The sequence below is a fragment of the Aquarana catesbeiana genome, linkage group LG04 (assembly GCF_042186555.1).
Source record: "Aquarana catesbeiana isolate 2022-GZ linkage group LG04, ASM4218655v1, whole genome shotgun sequence".
Lineage (NCBI taxonomy): Eukaryota > Metazoa > Chordata > Amphibia > Anura > Ranidae > Aquarana > Aquarana catesbeiana.
This window is the reverse complement of record NC_133327.1, coordinates 131,826,341-131,846,416: the sequence shown is the minus strand read 5'-3', so window position 1 is coordinate 131,846,416 and position 20,076 is coordinate 131,826,341. Positions and strand designations below refer to the sequence as shown.

Genomic DNA, 20,076 nt, shown 5'->3' with positions numbered 1-20,076 from the left:
CCCTTTACAGATGTTAATTAATTTATTAACTGCATACTTATTGACCGACCATATTTTATTCAAATTAATTTTATTCAAATCAATTTTTATTCATATAATTTATTTACTAACTACTTTAGATTACAATGATGAGTTTAATAGATTAAGATTTTCTTCCCCTTTTTTTTTTCCTCTGCGATTTCTTTTTGCAATTTCTTTTTGCGACTTTTTGCAATTTTGATGATGATTTTAATAGATTAAGGATGAATTTCAGTAAAAATACGACAAATGTTAATGTTCTCAAAGCATGTTTTCTATTAATGATAATAATGAGAATCTGACCTTTTCATATATATATACTGTATATATATATATATATATATATATATATATATATATATATATATATAATTTTATTATATCACATTCTATGTTTTAAATAGTATAGGTAAACACTATTTCTATTTCTGATTACATTTTATTAAAGTAAGCATAATTAATGCATATACACCTGTTCAAAACTTTTCTTAGGATGTTGTTGCTAAATATCAGGCCCTCCCCTCTTTGAATGTGTTTCCTGTTGTGAACTCTGTGCTTCTGGTCTGTCGAACGGTATTAGCTGTCCCGGGGACACTGTACTGACAGAATGAGCACTGACAGCTCATCACCCAAGGAGGTAAGTAGAAAAGGAATGGGGGGGAGAGGGTGTCTAGTGTTAGTTTAGCTTTCCATTTTTTCTAAAAAAAAAGTGAACTAACCCTTCAAGCATTTAATGCTTATTAAATGTGGAAGAAAAGAAAACTTACCTGAGGTGAATTTTTTGAATAAGCCGCTTAAGTATAGTAAATCTGTCTCAAATCTGTCTCAGATCTGCCCCACTGCTGCTATTTAGTATTACTTCACTGTGCGACAGACTGATAAATGTCCTCCATTGTCTTTAGTAGAGCTTGTTCTCACCAATGAGTTGGATTGCCATCTATCATGAAAACAATCTGTGTTGTCAGTTTGATGTGTTGCCATTCAAATCAAATGGAGATTATAAAAAATGTAATAGATCTAAAAAAACATGTCAGTGCACCTTGACACATGTATTCTGATGTGACATATCTGCTAACAAGAATTCTTAATTGGTAAAGTGTCCTTTAAGCGGTTGTGAACTCTTAGGCCTCATGTACACTGCTGCTGCTAAACGGACATTCAGAGGCAGTTGGACACTTTTTTCAGCTGCCCCTGAACTCATCCAATGTTATCTTATGTGTACATGTACACAGGTTCGTTTACTGTCGTTTTTAGGCAGTTGCGTTTATAGGCCTTTTTTTAAAGGCAAAAAAATGAGTTCAGGCGGCGAAGTTTCCAACGTTTCAGACGCCAAACGCGTCTAAACGCGGCATCCCGTGTTTAGCCGCGCTTCGTCAATAGGCGTTTTTCGTTTTTGGCCATTCATAACAAAAAATAAATTTTTTTTTTTTTTAGAAACGCTTCTAAACGCAAAACGCGGCTAAACGAGGCATGTAAACACGGCAAAACTGATGTTTTTAACGTGGGTTACTATCTGTCAAGTTAAATCGTTCAGGAGAGGTTGTAAAAACGTCCTGTGTACATGAAGCCTTACCTACAAGCTGTACCTGTTTATCTGCAGTCATCTCTATTCTCCACAGTAATTCAAAGTGCAGAATTTATACAGCTTTTCTAAGCTTAAAGTGGAGTTCCACCCACTTTTACAACTCTTCAGCATCCCTCACTAAACAGTGCACTGTAAACGAATTGGATATTTTTAAATTTTTTTTCTCAGCACTTACTGTATATCTGCTGTATTCATTTTTCACTTCCTCCTCCCTGGCCGCGGCCCATCGCATCATTTCCTGTTTGCAGTGCCTTCTGGGAAGGGGCGGCAGCTTTCTCTGACACTGCCGTTGCTATGGAAACCTGACCTGAAACCTATTACACTGCTTGTGCTGCACTGAGCTTGTGCGAGATCTGCAAGGATGAGATCCAGGAAGAAATACAGTCTGGCTTCAGATGCCCGGACTTAAGATGGCCACGGCCTGCTGTAAGTTTATAAAATAACAAACTACTGCTATAAACTAACAAAACAGACCTTAGTTTACAGACTAACTTTACTAGAATACATTAAGCTTGTGTATTATAGGGGTATTTTTATTTAAAAAGTATAATTTCGGCCGGAACACCACTTTAAAGTGTTACTAAACCCACAACAGTAAAATCAGTCTATGTATGCAGTAAAGCATGCTTGTTATACTCACTGTGGAACCTAAGGTGTTAATTCTCCGCATTGTGTAAAAAGGCTGTTTGACCCTGTCTTCTCTGATCCTCCCCTTCTTCCACAGTCCCCAATCCATCTGCTGATGGAATAGGGCCTTCACTCTGCACATGTTCAGTTTGGTGTGCATAGCTAGATAGTTTTTTTTTTTTTTTTCTGGGAGGGTGCAAGTGATCAGCACAGGGCCAATCAGCACTGTCCAGAATCAGGGGTCATGCAGGACATTGTCCAGTCAGAGAACAATGAAAACTCCTCCTACAAACTTTAACCAGACACTGATAGAAGTCACAAGACTGCTTTATACTGCTGATGGGAAAAGGTATTTAGCAGTTTATATTTACTAAAAAAAATTGTATTTCCGTGTTCTGTGTACTTATGGACCAGATATAGTGAATGCAGGGCCTTGGGTTTAATAACACTAAATAAAACAGGGGATGGGGAGCTGAAATTACACTCTGCCAAGCTCAGGGAGAGCGTATTGGATGGAAGGGACACACCCTCCTTCACACAGCATACAAGAACAGAGCCGAGGCTGTCAATCACAGGCTGTGTGCTGGAGCTCCCTCCCCTGTCACCTTTTTACCTCTTGGTGTCAGTAAAACTTGTTAGAAGTTACTCATGCTGATAGCAAAGTTATGAGACAGCAGAGAGAAATGAAACTAAGTCCTCTTGATAGAGACAAATACACACTATAGAGGGATATGCTTTGTTTATATTTCATGTCTAAGGTTTACAATCATTTTAAGTTACATGGCTTGAACTGCATCCTATCAGCTACAGTCACATTTCAGGTTTTCAGACTACAGTGGGTGCTAGCTGTCAGAATACAACCCACAGGCTGAATAAGGGAATTCCATGTGTGCATGGCTAGTATAAGTTATAGCTATATAACAAGAAAAGTCCTCCCTCTTGAGTCCACTAGAGGTCACTGCATTTCCATATTTTGACTCTCAACATAACAATAATGATTTAGTGGGCCTTTCACATTACAGCTTCAGTATCAAAGTTTTCAAACCATTCACATTTTGCTAAAGTAACCTGTTTTGATGTGTTCATGCAGATAAGAGAATTTAGAACTGAAGAGAATATAAGAGCAGTAAACAACTTACTACATCCTACATGTTAGAATGTGCACTGTCCAGCCCCATGCAGCTATAGGAACTCCTCATAGGGTTTTACAGGCTGCCGGGTTGGATAGTGCGCCTGTGCTTTCCACCCGCAGAAATACGCCAGAATCACATGCACTGGGGCTAGACACCCGGTGTGCTTGAGGCATTAATGAACTTAGGCCTTTGTACCCTATATGGTGTGATTAATTTACAATCCAGACAGAATAAAAGATTTGGAAAACTGTTATACTGTGGTCAGCTGAAGGTAAAACTAAACTGAAATTAACCGAGTCCCGACCGGCTCACGTGCATTTACTGGGGCAGAATGGCTCTCCTGCGCGAAACCCCGTACGGCCACGGGGTTCCTTAAAGAGCCGCCAGAGGGCGCGCGCGCCCCCTGCATGTGGCCGGCGGATCGTAAACACACAAATCCCTGTGCTGTCAGAGGAGAGGAGACATGTCGTTTGTTCCTAGTAAGTAGGAACAGCGATATGTCTCCTCTCCTACTCAGTCCTATCCCCATACAGTTAGAAAAAACAAGGGAACACACATTTAACCCCTTGATCGCCCCCTAGTGTTAACCCCTTCCCTACCAGTGTCATTTACACAGTAATCAGTGTATTTTTATAGCACTAATCGCTGTATAAATGTCAATGGTCCCAAAAATGTGTCAAAAGTGTCCGATCTGTCCGTCGCAATGTCGCAATACCGCTAAAAATCGCAGATCACCGTCATTACTAGTAAAAAAAAAAAAAAAAAGCCATAAAAATTTCATAAATCGTTTCCATAGTTTGTATATGCTATAACTTTTGCGCAAACTAATATACGCTTATTGTGATTTTTATGTGTTTTTTTTTTACCAAAAATATGTAGAAGAATAGATATTGGCCTAAACTGATGAAGAAATTTGTTTTTTAAAAACATTTTTCCAGATATTTATTATAGCAAAAAGTAAAATATATTGTTGTTTTTTTTCCCTCAAAATTGTCGCTCTTCTTTTGTGTATGGCACAAAAAATAAAAACTACAGAGGTGATCAAATAGCACCAAAAGAAACGAGTGCTTTCACACTGGTGTGGTGCACTTGCAGGATGGTAAAAAAAGTCCTGCAAGCAGCATCTTTGCAGCGCTGTAGGAGCGGTGTATACACCATTCCTAAAGCATCCATGCCCATTGAAATCAATGGACAGCGCTGCCGAACCACTTTGCAGGCGGTTTTAACCCTCTTTCGGCCGCTAGCGGGGGGTTAAAAGCGCCCCGCTAGCGGCCGAATAACGCCGCTAAAATGACGGTAAAACGTCACTAAAAATAGCGGTGCTTTACCGCCAACACCCCCAAGGCCTCAGTGTGAAAGCAAACTTAGTGCAGACATCTGGGAAAATCAGTACAATCATACAAGCAGGAAATGGAGGTGTTCTATATACAGTGCATCCGGAAAGGATTCACATTGCTGCACTTTTTCCACATTTTGTTATGTTACAGCCTTATTCCAAAATGGATTAAATTAATTATTTTCCTTAAAATTCTACAAACATTACCCCATAAAGACAATGTGAATGAAGTTCGTTTAAAATCTTTGCAAATTTATTAAAAATAAAAAACTAGAGTCACATGTACATATGTATTCACAGCCTTTGGCATGACACTCAAAATTGAGCTCATGTCCTGTTTCCAATGATTATCCTTGAGGCTGGGTTCACACTGCTGCGGTGCGGGAACGCAGCGAATTTACTGCAGGTTCCCGCTCGCACCAACTCGCACGGCAGTTCACACTGCCATATGCAAACTGCTGGGGAGTGTCATACAATGTTAATGACACCCCCAGTTCAGCCCGCATATCGCACTGCGAACTGACAATTCGGACATTTTCGGATCGCATAGGTGTGAACACCCATGCGATCCGATTCTGGTCCGAACAAAAAAAAGGGTCCTGTGCGAGTTTGGACCGAATGCGGTGCGATATCAGCCATACTATCTGTATGGCTGATATCGCACAGCACAGACATCGCATGTGATGTGAACAGCAGTGCGCTGCGAATCACATGCGATGTCTGCCACCGCAGCAGTGTGAACCCAGCCTGAGATGTTTATATAACTTGATTGGAGTCCACCTGTGGCAAATTTAGTTGCTTGGACATGATTTGGAAAGGCACACAGCTGTCTATATAAGGTCCCACAGTTAACAGTGCATATCAGAGCACAAATCAAGCCATGAAGTCCAAGGAACTGTCTGTAGACTTCTGAGACAGGATTGTATTGAGGCACAGATCCGTGGAAGGGTATAAAAAAATGTATGCAGCATTGAAGGTCCCAATGAGCACAGTGGCCTCAATCATCCATAAATGGAAGAAGTTTGGAACCACCAGGACTCTTCCTAGAGTGGGCCGCCTGGCAAAACTGAGTGATCCGGGGAGAAGGGCCTTAGTCAGGGAGGTGACCAAGAACCCAATGCTCACTCTGACAGAGCTCAAGCATTTCTCTGTGGAGAGAGGAGAACCTTGCAGAAGAACAACCATCTCTGCAGCACTCCACCAATCAGGCCTGTATGGTAGAGTGGCCAGACTCCAAAAGGCACCTGAAGGACTCTCAGACCATGAGAAACAATATTCTCTGGTCTGATGAAACAAAGGTTGAACTCTTTGGCATGAATGGCAAGTGTCATGTCTGGAGGAAACCAGGCACCGCTCATCACCTGGCCAATATCATCCCTACAGTGAAGCATGGCATCATGCTGCGGGATGTTTTTCAGTGGCAGGAACTGGGAGACTAGTCAGGATCGAGGAGAAGATGAATGCAGCAATGTACAGAGACATCCTTGATGAAAACCTGCTCCAAACCGCTCTCAACCTCAGACTGGGGCAAAGGTTCATCTTTCAACAGGACAACGACCCTAAGCACACAGCCAAGATAAAAAAGAGTGTCTACGGGACAAGTCTGTGAATGTCCTTGAGTGGCCCAGCCAAAGCCCAGACTTGAACCCTATTGAACATTTCTGGAGAGATCTGAAAATGGCTGTGCACCAATGCTCCCTATCCAACCTGATGGAGCTTGAGAGCTCCTGCAAAGAAGAATTGGAAAAACTGCCGAAAAAATTTTTTGCCAAGCTTGTAGCATCATACTCAAAAAGACTTGAGGCTGTAATTGGTGCCAAACGTACTTCAACAAAGTATTGAGCAAAGGCTGTGAATACTTATGTACATGTGATTTTTTTTTTTCGTTCTTTATTTTTAATACATTTGCAGATTTCAAACAAACTTCTTTCACATTGTCATGATTGGGTATTGTTTGTAGAATTTTGAGGAAAATAATGAATTTAATTCATTTTGGAATAGGGCTGTAACATAACAAACTGTGTAAAAGTGAAGTGCTGTGAATACTTTCAGGATGCACTGTACCAATGCTCAGGTAGCTCAGCTGTCAGTTAATTGCCAGTACTCATCATTCCACAGTGGCTCACCTGTTGATTATCTCCTGCTTAAGAGTCAAGCCCACAGCCAGCCCCTTCTGGCTATTTAACTGCTTGCTGACCAGTAAAACTGCGGCGGAATAGCACGGTTGGGCGAAACGACATTACCTTGCGTCGCTTCCCTTTTGGCCACTAGGGGCCTTTTGGCCAGCAGGGACGGCCTGCAACACAGGTTGTACCGGAACAGCCACAGTGGGAGGATCCAGGTGAGCAGTGAGAATCAGGAGCGTCTCTAACGCTACGGCAAACTGATCCATGCGGTGATCCTGCTCATTCAATCTGGAAAAAAATATTACCACTAGGTGAATTGCCTGCATCTTCTGAATTCATGGCCGTCACCTACTGTCAGGAACCATGAAACAGACGGAAACAGAAAATGCAGTACAAATCACACCTTTTAATAAAATAGTAAAAATGGCACACATAGTCAAAACATAGCCAGGGTTCGGTAGCCTAGTCGGGTAGTGTCAGAAACCATGAAACAGACTAAGACAGAAGTACAGTTAAATCACACTTGTTTAATAATAATAAAAAAGGTAAACAGAGTAAACGTAGTAAAAACATAGCCAGAGTTCAGGAACTGGAACGGATAGTCAGACAAGTCAAAACATCAGGGAGCCAGAGATGAGCGTATTAGAACAGCAAGCAGGATCTGGAGCCAGAAAGAATGTCAGCCAAGCAAGTCTTTAACAGGAACACAGGAGAGTGTCTCTAGAGATGTGACCAAGGCGAAGGCAGAGATCATCTGGACTGGACAGCTTAAGTAGGCAAGACTGGTGAGCAGGATATCATCAACAGGTGAGTCACTGTTGAGAGATAGGAGCTGGAAATTAGCCGACAGCTGAGCGGCCAGCTTTGAGAAGGAAGGGCTGAGCTCAGCCCTGACAGCATCTCCTCCTCAATGACCCCTCCCCCTCGGAGGACCACCAACCTTGAGGGGAAAACATCTATGGAAATCAAGGAGGAGGACAGGGGCATGTACGTCTGATGATGAGACCCAAGAGCGTTCCTCCGGAACGTACCCTTTCCAATGCACCAGATACTGTATGTGCCCACGGAACCTACGGGAGTCAACAATGGACTGTACTTCATACTCCTCATGGTTCTCAATCTGTGCAGGGTGAGGACGAGGCACCAAGGTGGTAAAGCATTTGCAGACCAAAGGTTTTAATAAGGAGGCATGAAAAACATTCGAAATACGCATATTAGAAGGAAGGTCTAATGCGTAAGCCACTGGGTTAATCCTGCAAAAAATACGGAAAGGCCCAATAAACCGAGGTGCGAACTTCGGAGAGGGAACTTGAAGTCGGAGGTTACGAGATTACAGCCAGACCCTGTCCCCAACCTGTCCCCAACCCAACCAGGCGTCTGCGGTCAGCATGGAGTCTGTACCTATTATTAGCATGTCGCAAAGCCTCCTGGACTTGTGCCCAAGTGGAATGAGGACCACGGTGATGCTCCTCTAATGCAGGAATACTCTGCGGAACAAATGAGTCAGGCAACATGGAAGGTTGGAAACCATAGTTCGCCATGAACGGGGACAATTGGGAAGCAGAATTCAAGACACTATTGTGAGCAAACTCCACCCACAGTAAGAGGTCTGACCAGTTGTTATAATGGTCAGAAATATAGCAATGTGGGAATTGCTCCAAGGACTGATTGGCTCGTTCTGCGGTCCCATTAGACTGCGGGTGATACGCATAGGAGAAAGCAAGCTGAATTCCCAACTGTGCACAAAAGGCTCGCAAGAAACGGGAGAAGGCATTCCTTGTCTTTCAGCATGGTGGATGATATTAATCATTTGATGTGTGGCATCAGAAGTCTGCCGACCTTTGGTGAACCCAGATTGATCGGGGATGAATGAGAGAGGGAAGTATATTCACTAACCTGTTAGCTGTGACTTTTGCATATAGTTTAGTATCGTGGATATGGGTTGAAAGTTTTGGGGAGTTTTAGGCTCCTTTCCTGGCTTTGGTATTGTGGTAATCAGTGCCTTTAACATTTCTTGCAGGAACAAAGCAGAGTAAGCAGCAGTATTAAATACACAGGTAATGTGTTATAATAGAATGGATTTAAAATTTTGATAATACTCCCCTACAAAGCCATCTGGACCAGGGGCTTTGTTTTTTGGTAGAGAATCTATGGCTTTACCCACCTCGAGAGTAGTGAAGGGGGTATTGAGATTATTCAGTTGGTCTTGGGAAAGGCAGGGAAGGTGAACCGAGGTTAAGAAGGATTGTATGGCAGCGGTGTCTGGATGTTCCATATTCAGATCATCTTTCAGATTGTAAAGGGTGCTATAATAGCTACTAAAAACATCTGCTATAACCTGAGGGTCAAACACTTTGGTTTTGGTAGTGGGGTGGATAAGGAAGGGTATGGGAGTTTTAGTATGGGGCCCCTGAATTTGGTGGGCAAGGAGTTTTCCAGCCTTGTTTCCATGTATGCAATAGCGCATTTTAAGGTGCTTCTGGTGGCGATCAAAACTTTTTAAGAGGTGGGTTCTCAAATCGAGACCACGTTTGATCAGTTTAATTTTGAGGTCAAGAGATGGCTTGGTTTTTTAAGTGTGTCAGTTGGCTGGATTTCAGCAAGGAGAGAGTGGAGGCACTGCTTCCTCAGTTTCTTTTCCCTAGCCCCTAATTGAATGAAGAGGCCCCGCATAAAAGCCTTATGCGAGGCCCAAAAAAAAGTAGGGATCATCAACTGAGTCTTTACTGAAAAGAAAATGTCAAGGTTAGTACGGAGAGAGTTCTCGTATTGGGTGGATTGCAGTATTCATGTGTTCAGATGCCAGAGAAAGGCAGAGAGAGAGATTTAGGACCGTCTTCTAGGGTTATGCACACCGGGGCATGATCCGACCACATTATGGGGAGGATAGAGGATGATGACATTTCTAAAGGGTCCATTGGTCTGCAAGGAAGAGATCGATTCTCAACTAGGAGTTGTGGCTGGTCAAAAAGAACGCGTAATCCCGTTCCTCTACATGTTGGCATCTCCGCATATCATATAATTGGAGAGTAGGCAAAAGAGAGTTGAAGGCGGGTCGACCACTTGTCGGAAGAGAAGAGGAGTCCAGATGAGGGTCAGGAGTGGTGTTAAAGTCTCACACCAGATAGTTTCACCTTGTTGGATAGCAGCTACTTTTTTGTAGTTTACGCAGGAAGCGCAGTTGATTGACATTTGGTGCATATACAGTTACAATTGTGTAGGGAGCAGTGTTGATAGTACTGTCAGATGTTTATACTGAAATATTAAAACAGTTTAATATTTATGGAATTATGCAAAATCTGTGTTTAAGGAGATTTAAAAATTTTCCCACAATATAACCAATGAATTCAAGTTTGTTTATCCATGCTAGTTTGAAGATGAGTGAATACAACAATGTGCTAAAAATATATATACTTATTAACTAAAATTCAGTGTAAAATAATATCAGATATATTTGGTGGTAATAAAAAAAGATATAACTTCAAATATCAAATGTATGGGTAATACAGATGATAATAAATTTTACCACAAGCTCTTGTGACAGCATGTCATATTTCAACACTTAGTAAACTTATACTTAGTAACCCTTAGTAAATAGCTTTCCGTGGCTCTATAAACTTATGTAAACAAACTAGGTGTTGAATTTAAACGTGATTTTTCTCAAAACAAATAGAACTACAAGCTTAAACCTCTTTTACAGTATAAGGACAATTTTGTTAACCATATACAAACTTGGTAATTTAACCAAGATTTATTTTACATACAGATACATTTAGAATGAATCTATGGTTCAACACATACTATAACTAATCCAATTCTAAAACTTTGAAGCCAGTTTTGGCAGATATAACAAAATATGTATCTCCCTTGGGTTAAAAGCGAAACAAATTCGTACTGCCGTTAGAATTCCATTCACTTCAAAATTGAGCTACGAACATTGATTAGTTTAGTTAAGCATATGCTCAAACAACTTCAAATACCCAAAAGGTAAAAATAAAAGATTAATATTTTACCAGAGATAAAGAAATCTGCTGTTTTGAGAAGTATCAGTTAAGTGTCCCAAACAACTTCTATTACTCTCATTCCTACATCTCTACATCTGTTTTTCTCCTCTTGTCTTTCCGTCTCAAAACTCAAGATCTTCTCCCCTCTCCAAATTCTTTGAGCCTCTCATGTCATGTGTAATCCTCTCTATATTCCCCTTAGAATATGGGTGTGGAAATGCTTTTCACGTCATGAGTGACGTAAAACACACGTCATTTCCTGGATAACCCTTATAGGAAAAAATTTACTTTCCTTTATTCACCATTTCCAAAGGAGGCGGTGTTGTATTAGAATGGACTTTATTTAATACTTGAATAACCTTTTGACTTTAGCTTAACAGCCATAAACTAGACTGAAATGTCACTTATGTGTCAAATCACTCTAGACCTAGTGGCAACTTATAAGATTTATTACTTTAAAAAAATATACCCACACTAATTACCTTATCTTTAAGTTCCTTAAACTAGGTAATGTAGAACTTAACCCCATGTTTCTAACTAGAAGTATAATGGCTTATTCTTAAACATTCCCATTAATAGAACTTCTAAACATCACATTCATATACAGTATTTACATCATATGAATAATAGGAAGACTAATCAGTGAATACATCAAACAATATATATGTACTTATATAAAAATGCACAAACAAAATATGTGACATTGTTCAATTAATTATGTATATAATTACTCTAATATAATGTAATAATAATTATGAGAATTATTGCTGATTTTGTATATTTGCAGTAATTAATATATTACTAATATATGTTCTAATATACCAAGTTCATTTACCACTAAACAGTCTTCTGTCTACAGCCAAGTTAAAGGTTTCTATACTCATGTTCTTATAAGTACTTACAGTAACTTTCATTCAACCAGGTATGTCAGAGGGGCTATGTTTGTTCTTGGAGTCAAGACGCAGAACAGAGAACCCAAATTACCAAGCGACCCCTTTGGGGGTAGTGCTACATATAGTATGAATGCAATGAGTGTCCCTAGTTCCCCTCCTAGCGTGTTGAGAGGGATACATTTCTGCAAGATGTTTGGGTGCTTGTGTAGTGCTTGTGTAGTGTGGACAGATTTTTTTCTCTTCCAAAATTTCCTCTGTGTTGCAAATTTGCACAGGATGTAGAAAATACAGCTATGCTTTTAACGCCTTCAGTCAGGGCCGTCTTTAAGGCAGGGCAAAAGGGGCAGCTGCCCTGGGCCCTGTCATTGTTGTGGGGCCCAAAGCAGCTGCCTCATACTTGCCAACTATCCCAGTTTAAATTCCCTTGTTCCTTGAAGTTTTAGTCCTGTGCTGTGTCCCGATATCTCAGTGTGAAGTGCTGGTACTAATGCTGCTCAGCTCTGCCCTATTGTTGTGTACAGATGACCCACCTGCAGACCTTGTGTTTACATTTAAATAACTGGCATTCATATGTAAATAACGGCGGCATTACTAAGTATATAGCTGCGGCCGGTGGCATTGATATGTTAATAAAGGTGGCATTCATATGTATATCGTGCTCCCCTGCAGTGAGGAAATGATGTGCTGTAACCTCTAGCAACCAATCAGTAATGATATACTGTAACTGCTGGCAACCAATCGCAATTGCCGCCTGATCTGATACAGTAAACTGATTTTAAGTCTAGCTGCTATTTATTGTATGTCTCAGAGCAGGTGGAGAGTGAAATTGCATGGATGGGGGGGGGGAGAAAATTTTTGCCCAGGGTCCAATCAATATTAAAGATGGCCCTGTCCTCAGTGCTTGCTTATTGTTGTCTGACAACCAGTGACATTTTTATTCTGTACAATGTCTATCTAATTGTTATCAGAATTACAATTATATACATTAGCCTCCCATGAATTCAAAATCAGAATAGTATTTTTTTTTAAAAAGATGCATTGGTTTTGTGGTTAAGATAGTATTTCTATAATACTTTGTTCAAAAAATGTTTTTATTAAAGGTTAAAAACATAGTAAGAGACAATAAAACATTGAAGCAGAGTTACACAACTATGTGTTAGGATGCCAAATAGAATTACATGTTTATATGTTCAAATAATAATTGAACATGGCAATCAGGTTGGCAGCATCTCTCTGCTCGGGGAGGTGAGAGAACTGAGCCATCGGCGATGTTCGGTGGCTCGGTTCTCAGTGAAGAGGCGGCGGGGACAGATGCAGCATCGGTCTGATGTTGCATCCACCTAGGTAAGTATGAATACCCCATAAAAAAAAATCCCATACTTCTCTTTTAAGGCTGAAGAAGTAATTTCACCATGCTTCTATGTTTTTTGAACTATTTTTACCCCAACATTCATATTATTGTAGCGCTAACCCCTGGAAGGGCCGCTGATTTGTCTCAGGTTCTTTTCCCGGTAGTGCAACGGCGACCAGGCAAACAGCAACATTCACTCTTCTGGCTCAGTAAACAGTCTAGAGGTTGCCTTTTCTTAAGTTTATTGCAGAATAACTTGGGTGAGGCTTAGACCCCTTTCACACTGGGGCGCTTTGCAGGCGCTACAGCGCTAAAAATAGCGCATGCAAAGCGCCCTGAAAAAGCTGCTCCTGTCTCTTCACTGTCACTGGAGCAGTGCGCTGGCATGACAGTAAAAAAGTCCTGCTAGCAGCATCTTTGGAGCAGTGAAGGAGCAGTGTGTATACCACGCCTCCACCGCTCCTGCCCATAGAAATCAATATACTGCTATACTGCCAGCACTGAAGCAGCGCTTTGCGGGTGGTTTTAACCCTTTTTCAGCAGGGGGTAAAAGCGCTGCTTTACCGCCACCGCCGCCTGCGCCCCAGTGTGAAAGGGGCCTTAGGCAAGCTGCAAGATACTCCAGAACACTGAACAAAATTGAGAGGGCACTCTTCTCTGCACAGCTATTTCCTAGCAAAGTCCCTTCAGCAGTAGGGCAAAATTGGAAAACACTGGAACACCAGTATTGCTCCAGGCAAGGGAAGCCTTAGTATCAGTGCACAAGGGGGTTAACAGCAGCCACAGTTACTAGGTTCCTTCTCTCAGGTCTGTACTCATAGTGTCCCTGGGACTAGCATGCCTCTCTCCAGACTCGGGCAGACAATCCCCTTGGTAAAACTTCCAGACCAGATCCCCAGTGAAACCCATCTCACTTAGCTCTAAAAGGATTTGCAGCAGGATGAAAAAAGCTGAATGTTAAATCAACCACATTCGACATCTGCAGAGGTACGAGACAGGGTTGCCCACTATCCCCACTTATATTTGCCTTACTCATTAAACCCCTTGCCCAATCAATTCGCTCTGATCCCTCAATTAAAGGCCTTGAGTTAGCTGGACATCATCACAAAACCTGTCTCTTTGCAGACGACAAACAGAGTATTGGTAACTGTAAGCGCAAACACACAAGTCCATATATAACAGGAGATATAAAAGGCTGAGCAACTTAGTCCATAGGGGACAGGCTGGAAGTTCAAGGGTTAAGTGGTAACCGGTAATGTAATGGTTAAAGTAGGCTGGTAGGCTAGGCGGTTGCTGTTTCCTCAGAGAGCTGGCTCTGTGATGGATGAGAGAGGGGTAGAGAAGGAAGCGCCACCTGAGTGTAGTATTAACAAATGATGTTTAATGACACCAGGTAAAAACACACTTACAGGATAAAAACATATAAAAGGATGATCTGTATAGGTATGTGGTCTTCGGTGTTCCCTCTGATCCTGTGGTGGTGACGCTGCAGGGATGCTGGGCTGCAGAAGGTGGATTACCAGCCGGGAGCTCCTTCTGTGGCCATCAGGAAGAGACTAGGGGCCGGCGTGGAGCGCGCGTGAAGCATGCATGACGTCACAGGTCGTCTGTCTGCTTCCGGGTTCGGTATCCAGGGGAGGGATCGTCCAGGGAGGAGGGCTAGCAGAGAGGTTGAGAGAAGGCTACGCGCTCGGAGCCACTGCTCCTTCAATAGGCCTAATAGGGAGGTGTCTGCAATGTGCTTTTATATGGCAGTGCTGTGGGATAACAGGTCCCAGCATCTATCACAAGAAAGCACAGTGCCACCTGTGGGCGGGAGGGGAACTACAAGGTAACAATATACACAGAGAAAAAAAAAACCAGGAGGTTATATAATAGTCAGTGTCATGGAAACATATATATGAAGAAGTGCATGGTAGTAAACATGGAGACAATAATATTAACAATAGTAAAAATGGGAGTAACAATGGGGGCAAAAGATGGAGGTAAGTATAAGCCCGGTTTCACACATGTGCGGTGCGAATTGAGCTCAGGTTTCACTGGGGAGACAAAAATCTCCTGTTCAAAGGAATCATTGCGTTTTAGCTCAGGATCAGTGAGCAGGGAGAGGGGGAGGTGTAGTGAGGAGAAGTAGAAAATCCTTGTTCAGAATGCAATGCATCTGCGAATCAGATGCGTTCCCATAGGAAATAATAGGCTTGTAGTTCGCACCGCAATGCCCAAAAAACGCACACGTCTTTTGTGCAATGCGCAGTGCGAATGCAACGCACATATGTGAACCAGATGCATTAATATGAATGTATTTTAAAATGTCCTGCGAATCAGATGCGGTGTAAGTCGCATCTAATTCGCATAGGTGTGAACCCAGGCTAAAAGTATAAAAGTATAAGTATAAAAATAAAAAAAAATAAAAAAGCATGCGTATTGGGAAAACACAAGAAACAGGGAAGCACGTATCTGTGCAGGGTTCTTAAAGATATATATATTGTAGCAAGGCTACATCTGTAGGGGTGGTCTCATGAGGAAACGGGGTGGCTTAAAGTAGTGTGTGCACCTCAATATCCTCGTTCAACCCCCCAGGTGCTAAAGTGCCCAAAGAGTAGATCCAGTAAGTTTCTTGCTGGCAAAGACGTTTATACCACTCAGCGGCAGGGTATTTGGCCGGGATAGATTCAATGACCCACACACTGAGGCCAGCTGTAGATCGGCCGTGATGAGTCAGGAAGTGTTTAGGGACGCTGTGGTGGTCACGGCCTTTTTCGATAAAGCGCCGGTGCTCCCCAAAGCGGGCCCTTAGGGCTCTGATGGTTCTGCCGACATATATTAGGCCACAGGGGCAGGTGGGGCAGTATATAACAAAGTCAGTAGAACAGTTGTAGAATTCTTTTAGGGTATAGTTTTTTCCTTTGACAGTGAAGGTTTTCTGACCGTGTTGTATGAACTGGCAGGTTAAGCAGAGGGGTTTTTTGCATTGATACATCCCTCTGAGGGGTATCAGGGTGAGTGGTGATGAGGTGGGTTGGGTAGGCTTAATTCTACTGGGTGCAATTTTACTCTTATGCCCCGTACACACGGTCGGACTTTGTTCGGACATTCCGACAACAAAATCCTAGGATTTTTTCAGACGGATGTTGGCTCAAACTTGTTTTGCCTACACACGGTCGCACAAAGTTGTTGGAATTTCCGATCGCCAACCACGCGGTCACGTACACCACGTACGACGAGACTAGAAAAGGCCGGTTCAGAACCAAGCGCGGCACCCTTTGGGCTCCTTTTGCTAATCTTGTGTTAGTAAAAGTTTGGTGAGAGACGATTCGCGCTTTTTCAGACTCGTGGCTTTCAGATCGTTTTCTGCCGTTCAGTTTGTGCTTGTGGGTTTGTATCTGCTCTTCAGTGCGTGCAGTCAGTTCGTATCGGAGTTTTCTGTGTGATCTTGCCTGCTCGTTGCTGTTTTTCAGGTCGCTCTTCACAGGCCTTGCTGTTCTTCAGTGCGTTCTGTTACTTCGTTCTGAGCAGCCGACCGTTTTCTAGCCATGTTTCGTATGCATACTCCTCGTACAGTTCGTGCTGTGCGGGGGCTTGGTGTTGGGGTCCTGACCTTGACACAAGTCCAGTCCATGAACAGGGTGGGGAGGAGTTCATGGACCAAGAATTGGTTGCTTCAGCGTGACCAGTTCTGTCATATGCCTTTGCTCCGTGAGATCCGTGAGAATAATCCTGATGATTTCAGGAACTTTCTCAGGATGACGGACCCCGTGTTTCACCGTTTGTTGGCTTTGCTGACCCCCTATATCAGCAGGCAGGATACCTGCATGAGGCAAGCCATCACTCCGGAGCAGAGGTTGGTTGCTACCTTGCGGTATTTGGCCACAGGGAGAAGCCTGCAGGACCTCAAGTTCTCGACAGGCATCTCCCCCCAGGCTCTTCTTTGTGGACATTTACTGCTTGTGTTTGTTTGAGCTGACCCTGACAGAAATGTGTGGAGTGCAGAAAATGTCGTGATTGTGTAACCTTATACAAAGCACTGTTGGCTGTTATTTACTAAATGCAAAGACACTTTTCACTACAAGTGCACTTGCAACTGCACTGAAACTGCACTTGTAGTGCAAAGTGGATTTGCCCTTAGGAAATTACCCCCATTTTCTCATAAAACAACAATTACATCACCCCAAAAGTGTTGTAGTGTTGAGACAATAATCCACACATTCTTGATGAACAATCTTTTTAATACCTGCACAATCACATGTGCATTTACCAAAGGTTTTTCTGACAAACCGACATGTTTGTTGTATAACAATTTTTGTGGCGTCATTATCCAAAATCAAAATGTGCATTTTATAGAAAACAGGCCTGTGTAAAACCCACAAGAAAGACACAAATCTTGATCTTACAAAGTTCACATTTGGTAGAACTGGAAGGCAATATCAGACATGAGTATTTAGGAACTGTGTTTGATATTGCGTTCAGATGGGGTGAAGTCACCCCTGGAAAAGCCAAATTTGGAAGATGCACACAAATTTCACAATGTCAACATGTGCTATCTGCCATCAGGGGGGATCAAGGGACGTGTTTTGGGGGAGAAAGCCCTTCCTCACCGCTACTTTATTATTGAGGAAGGTGTTGCACCCCCAAAACGCGTCCATTGATCTCCCGTGATGGCAGATAGCACATGTTGGCACACTGTGTGCATCCTCCAAATTTGGCTTTGGGAAAAATCACAAAAACATTTAGCACATTGTAGCACACAAAAGAAGAAAGTGATTTGGAGGGGTTTTAAACTCGCCCCAAAACATCAATGATGTTTTTATATTTTGAAATAACATCATTGATGTTTTGCTTGATGTTTTCCAATTGTAAATTACACCCCATGATCTCCCCGATCAGGATCTGGGCACTTTCGGATGTGAAAGGATCTTCATCCACAACCTCACGATCACCTAAAAAGAGAGGAACCCAAAAATAAATTAGGTCTAAAAAATATGCCGCCATCCATCTCTTATCTGAGCCTGTGGTTGCAGACACTCACCTGTTGTGGTGACTAGTTCCACCACGTCTTCTTCCTCCTGCTCATCTTGTGTTGGGGGGATTTCCCCTTCTTCCAGAGGTGGGGGGGCTCTGGTCTCCTCGGATGAGGGGTGTCCTCCGAGTCTTTTCTCCCCTATGTAAATCAAAAATGGTATACTTAGCACACAGATATTTGATGGCAGAACTAGAAAGATGAAACATTGCTTGGAAGTGGGGTACAATAATCTATTTTAGCAGAGTTCCAAGATGTAGCTTTTTTAGTGTCCTTTGTCAAGCTTCAGTACTTTACCTGTTTGGTACAAGCTTCACAGATGTAGCCCCCCCTATAGTATACACTGGAGCACCTGTGTGGTCCCCCTAATAAAAAGGGTGTTCTGGGGTCCCACACTAGTGCTCGTGTCCAGATGTGAAAACAGCTGCTGAGTGTCCTCCCCTTACACACAATCTAGTTTGCATTTCATTCTAGTAACAAAGCCATCTACACAACCCAATTCTTTGAAGACAAGTATAGGGCCTCAAAATGGTGGCCAAATGCATATGGCCTAAAAAATGGTATTTTATCGTCCGAAATAAAAATGTGTGATCCGAACGAATAATGTGCCCATGAACATGAAAGTTGTCATTTTAAACTGTACAATAGTTCCTAAAAGCACATAGAGAAGCACGAACGTAATAAACACAAAAAGAATAGGAACACAGCACAACTACTTACTTTTTTGCAGCACTCTCCGGATCTTTCTGTACTGCTCATGTTCTCGTAATTTCAGGTCCGACCACTGCTTCCTGAGCTGATCTTTCGATCGTCGTACCCCGAATTTCCGGTGCAGACTCCTGACCACTTTCGCCATGATCTTGGCCTTTCGGACATTGTGGTTGGGGTAAGGCCCATACATTCCATCATAGTCAGCCTTCTTCAGGATGTCCACCATCTCCAACATCTCCCCAAAGGACATATTTGAGTCCTTTAATCTCCTTCTGGACGTTTCAGGCTCCGGCCTTTTCTCCTCCTCCTCCTCCTCGTTGCTGTAATTAGCACGATCCTGCTGTCTATCCGCCATGTGCTCTTCCTCCACTGTGCCGAACGAAAAGGGGCGGGGAATAGAATAGAAAGAACGTCAGGGGCAGGCGGAGTTATACGCATGCGCAGTGTGTATAAATCGTAACGCGCGCGTCTTACGTACGATCTGTGAGCGGAGGAAGGAGCATCGGAGACGCCGATCGTGCTAACGAAGGTAGGATCTAAACTTGGGCCTATACTGCTTCGAAATGGAAGCCTATATTGTAACAAGATTAGGGGAGTTTGGCCTGACATTAGGGTTTGTCTTGTGTTGTGTCTTGCAGAGAAAATGGATGGGTTCAACGACCACAATTTCCTGCCCCTGTTCATAGACAAGTACAGAGAGCTGCCCTGTCTGTGGCAAGTGAGACACCCCCACTATAATCACAAACAGAAGAGGCAGGCAGCGCTGGAGAAACTGCTGGAGTTGGTGAAGCCGGTGGTCCCCACAGCAACCATCCCTTATTTAAAAGCAAAAATTGGTGGCCTGAGGAGCACATATCTTAGGGAACGCAAGAAGGTCACAGATTCCCAGAGGTCCGGAGCTGCAGCAGATGACATTTATGTCCCCAGGCTGTGGTACTATGAGAGACTGCGATTTCTGTCAGACCACACTGAAGTCAGGGAATCCCTCTCTACTCTTCCTTCCACGCTTCCTTCCATACCAGCTGAGGCTTCCGATGTCCAACCTGGGCCTTCCAGCCAGGAAGAAGTGGAGGAGCCCAGCTGGAGTCAGGTATAGCATTCTTCTACAGATTTCTGGGCAATAAATAAATGATGTTTACTAGATGTTATTATTGATCATTAATTGCTGATTAAAAAAAGTGTTTTACATATCAATAGACAGTAGTGGGCACCCAAAATTGGGACAAGAATGCAAAATGCTGGGCTCAGAAGGATAGTCTGTTATATTTGTTAACA

General features: G+C 42.7%; 1 protein-coding gene across 2 annotated transcripts in view; it reads left to right on the top strand.

Annotated features, from left to right (window-relative positions):
* Nucleotides 1–560: 560 nt before the first annotated feature.
* Nucleotides 561–20,076, top strand: part of LOC141139490 (uncharacterized) — a 143,935-nt gene continuing 124,419 nt past the window's right edge. Inside the window, exon 1 of one of the 2 annotated variants that reach the window (XM_073625652.1) lies at nt 561–655. In XM_073625652.1, coding sequence (XP_073481753.1) covers nt 626–655 — 30 coding nt within the window. In that variant the 5' untranslated portion in view covers nt 561–625. The remainder of the gene's footprint in view (nt 656–20,076) is intronic. The other variant, XM_073625649.1, reaches the window with a different exon arrangement.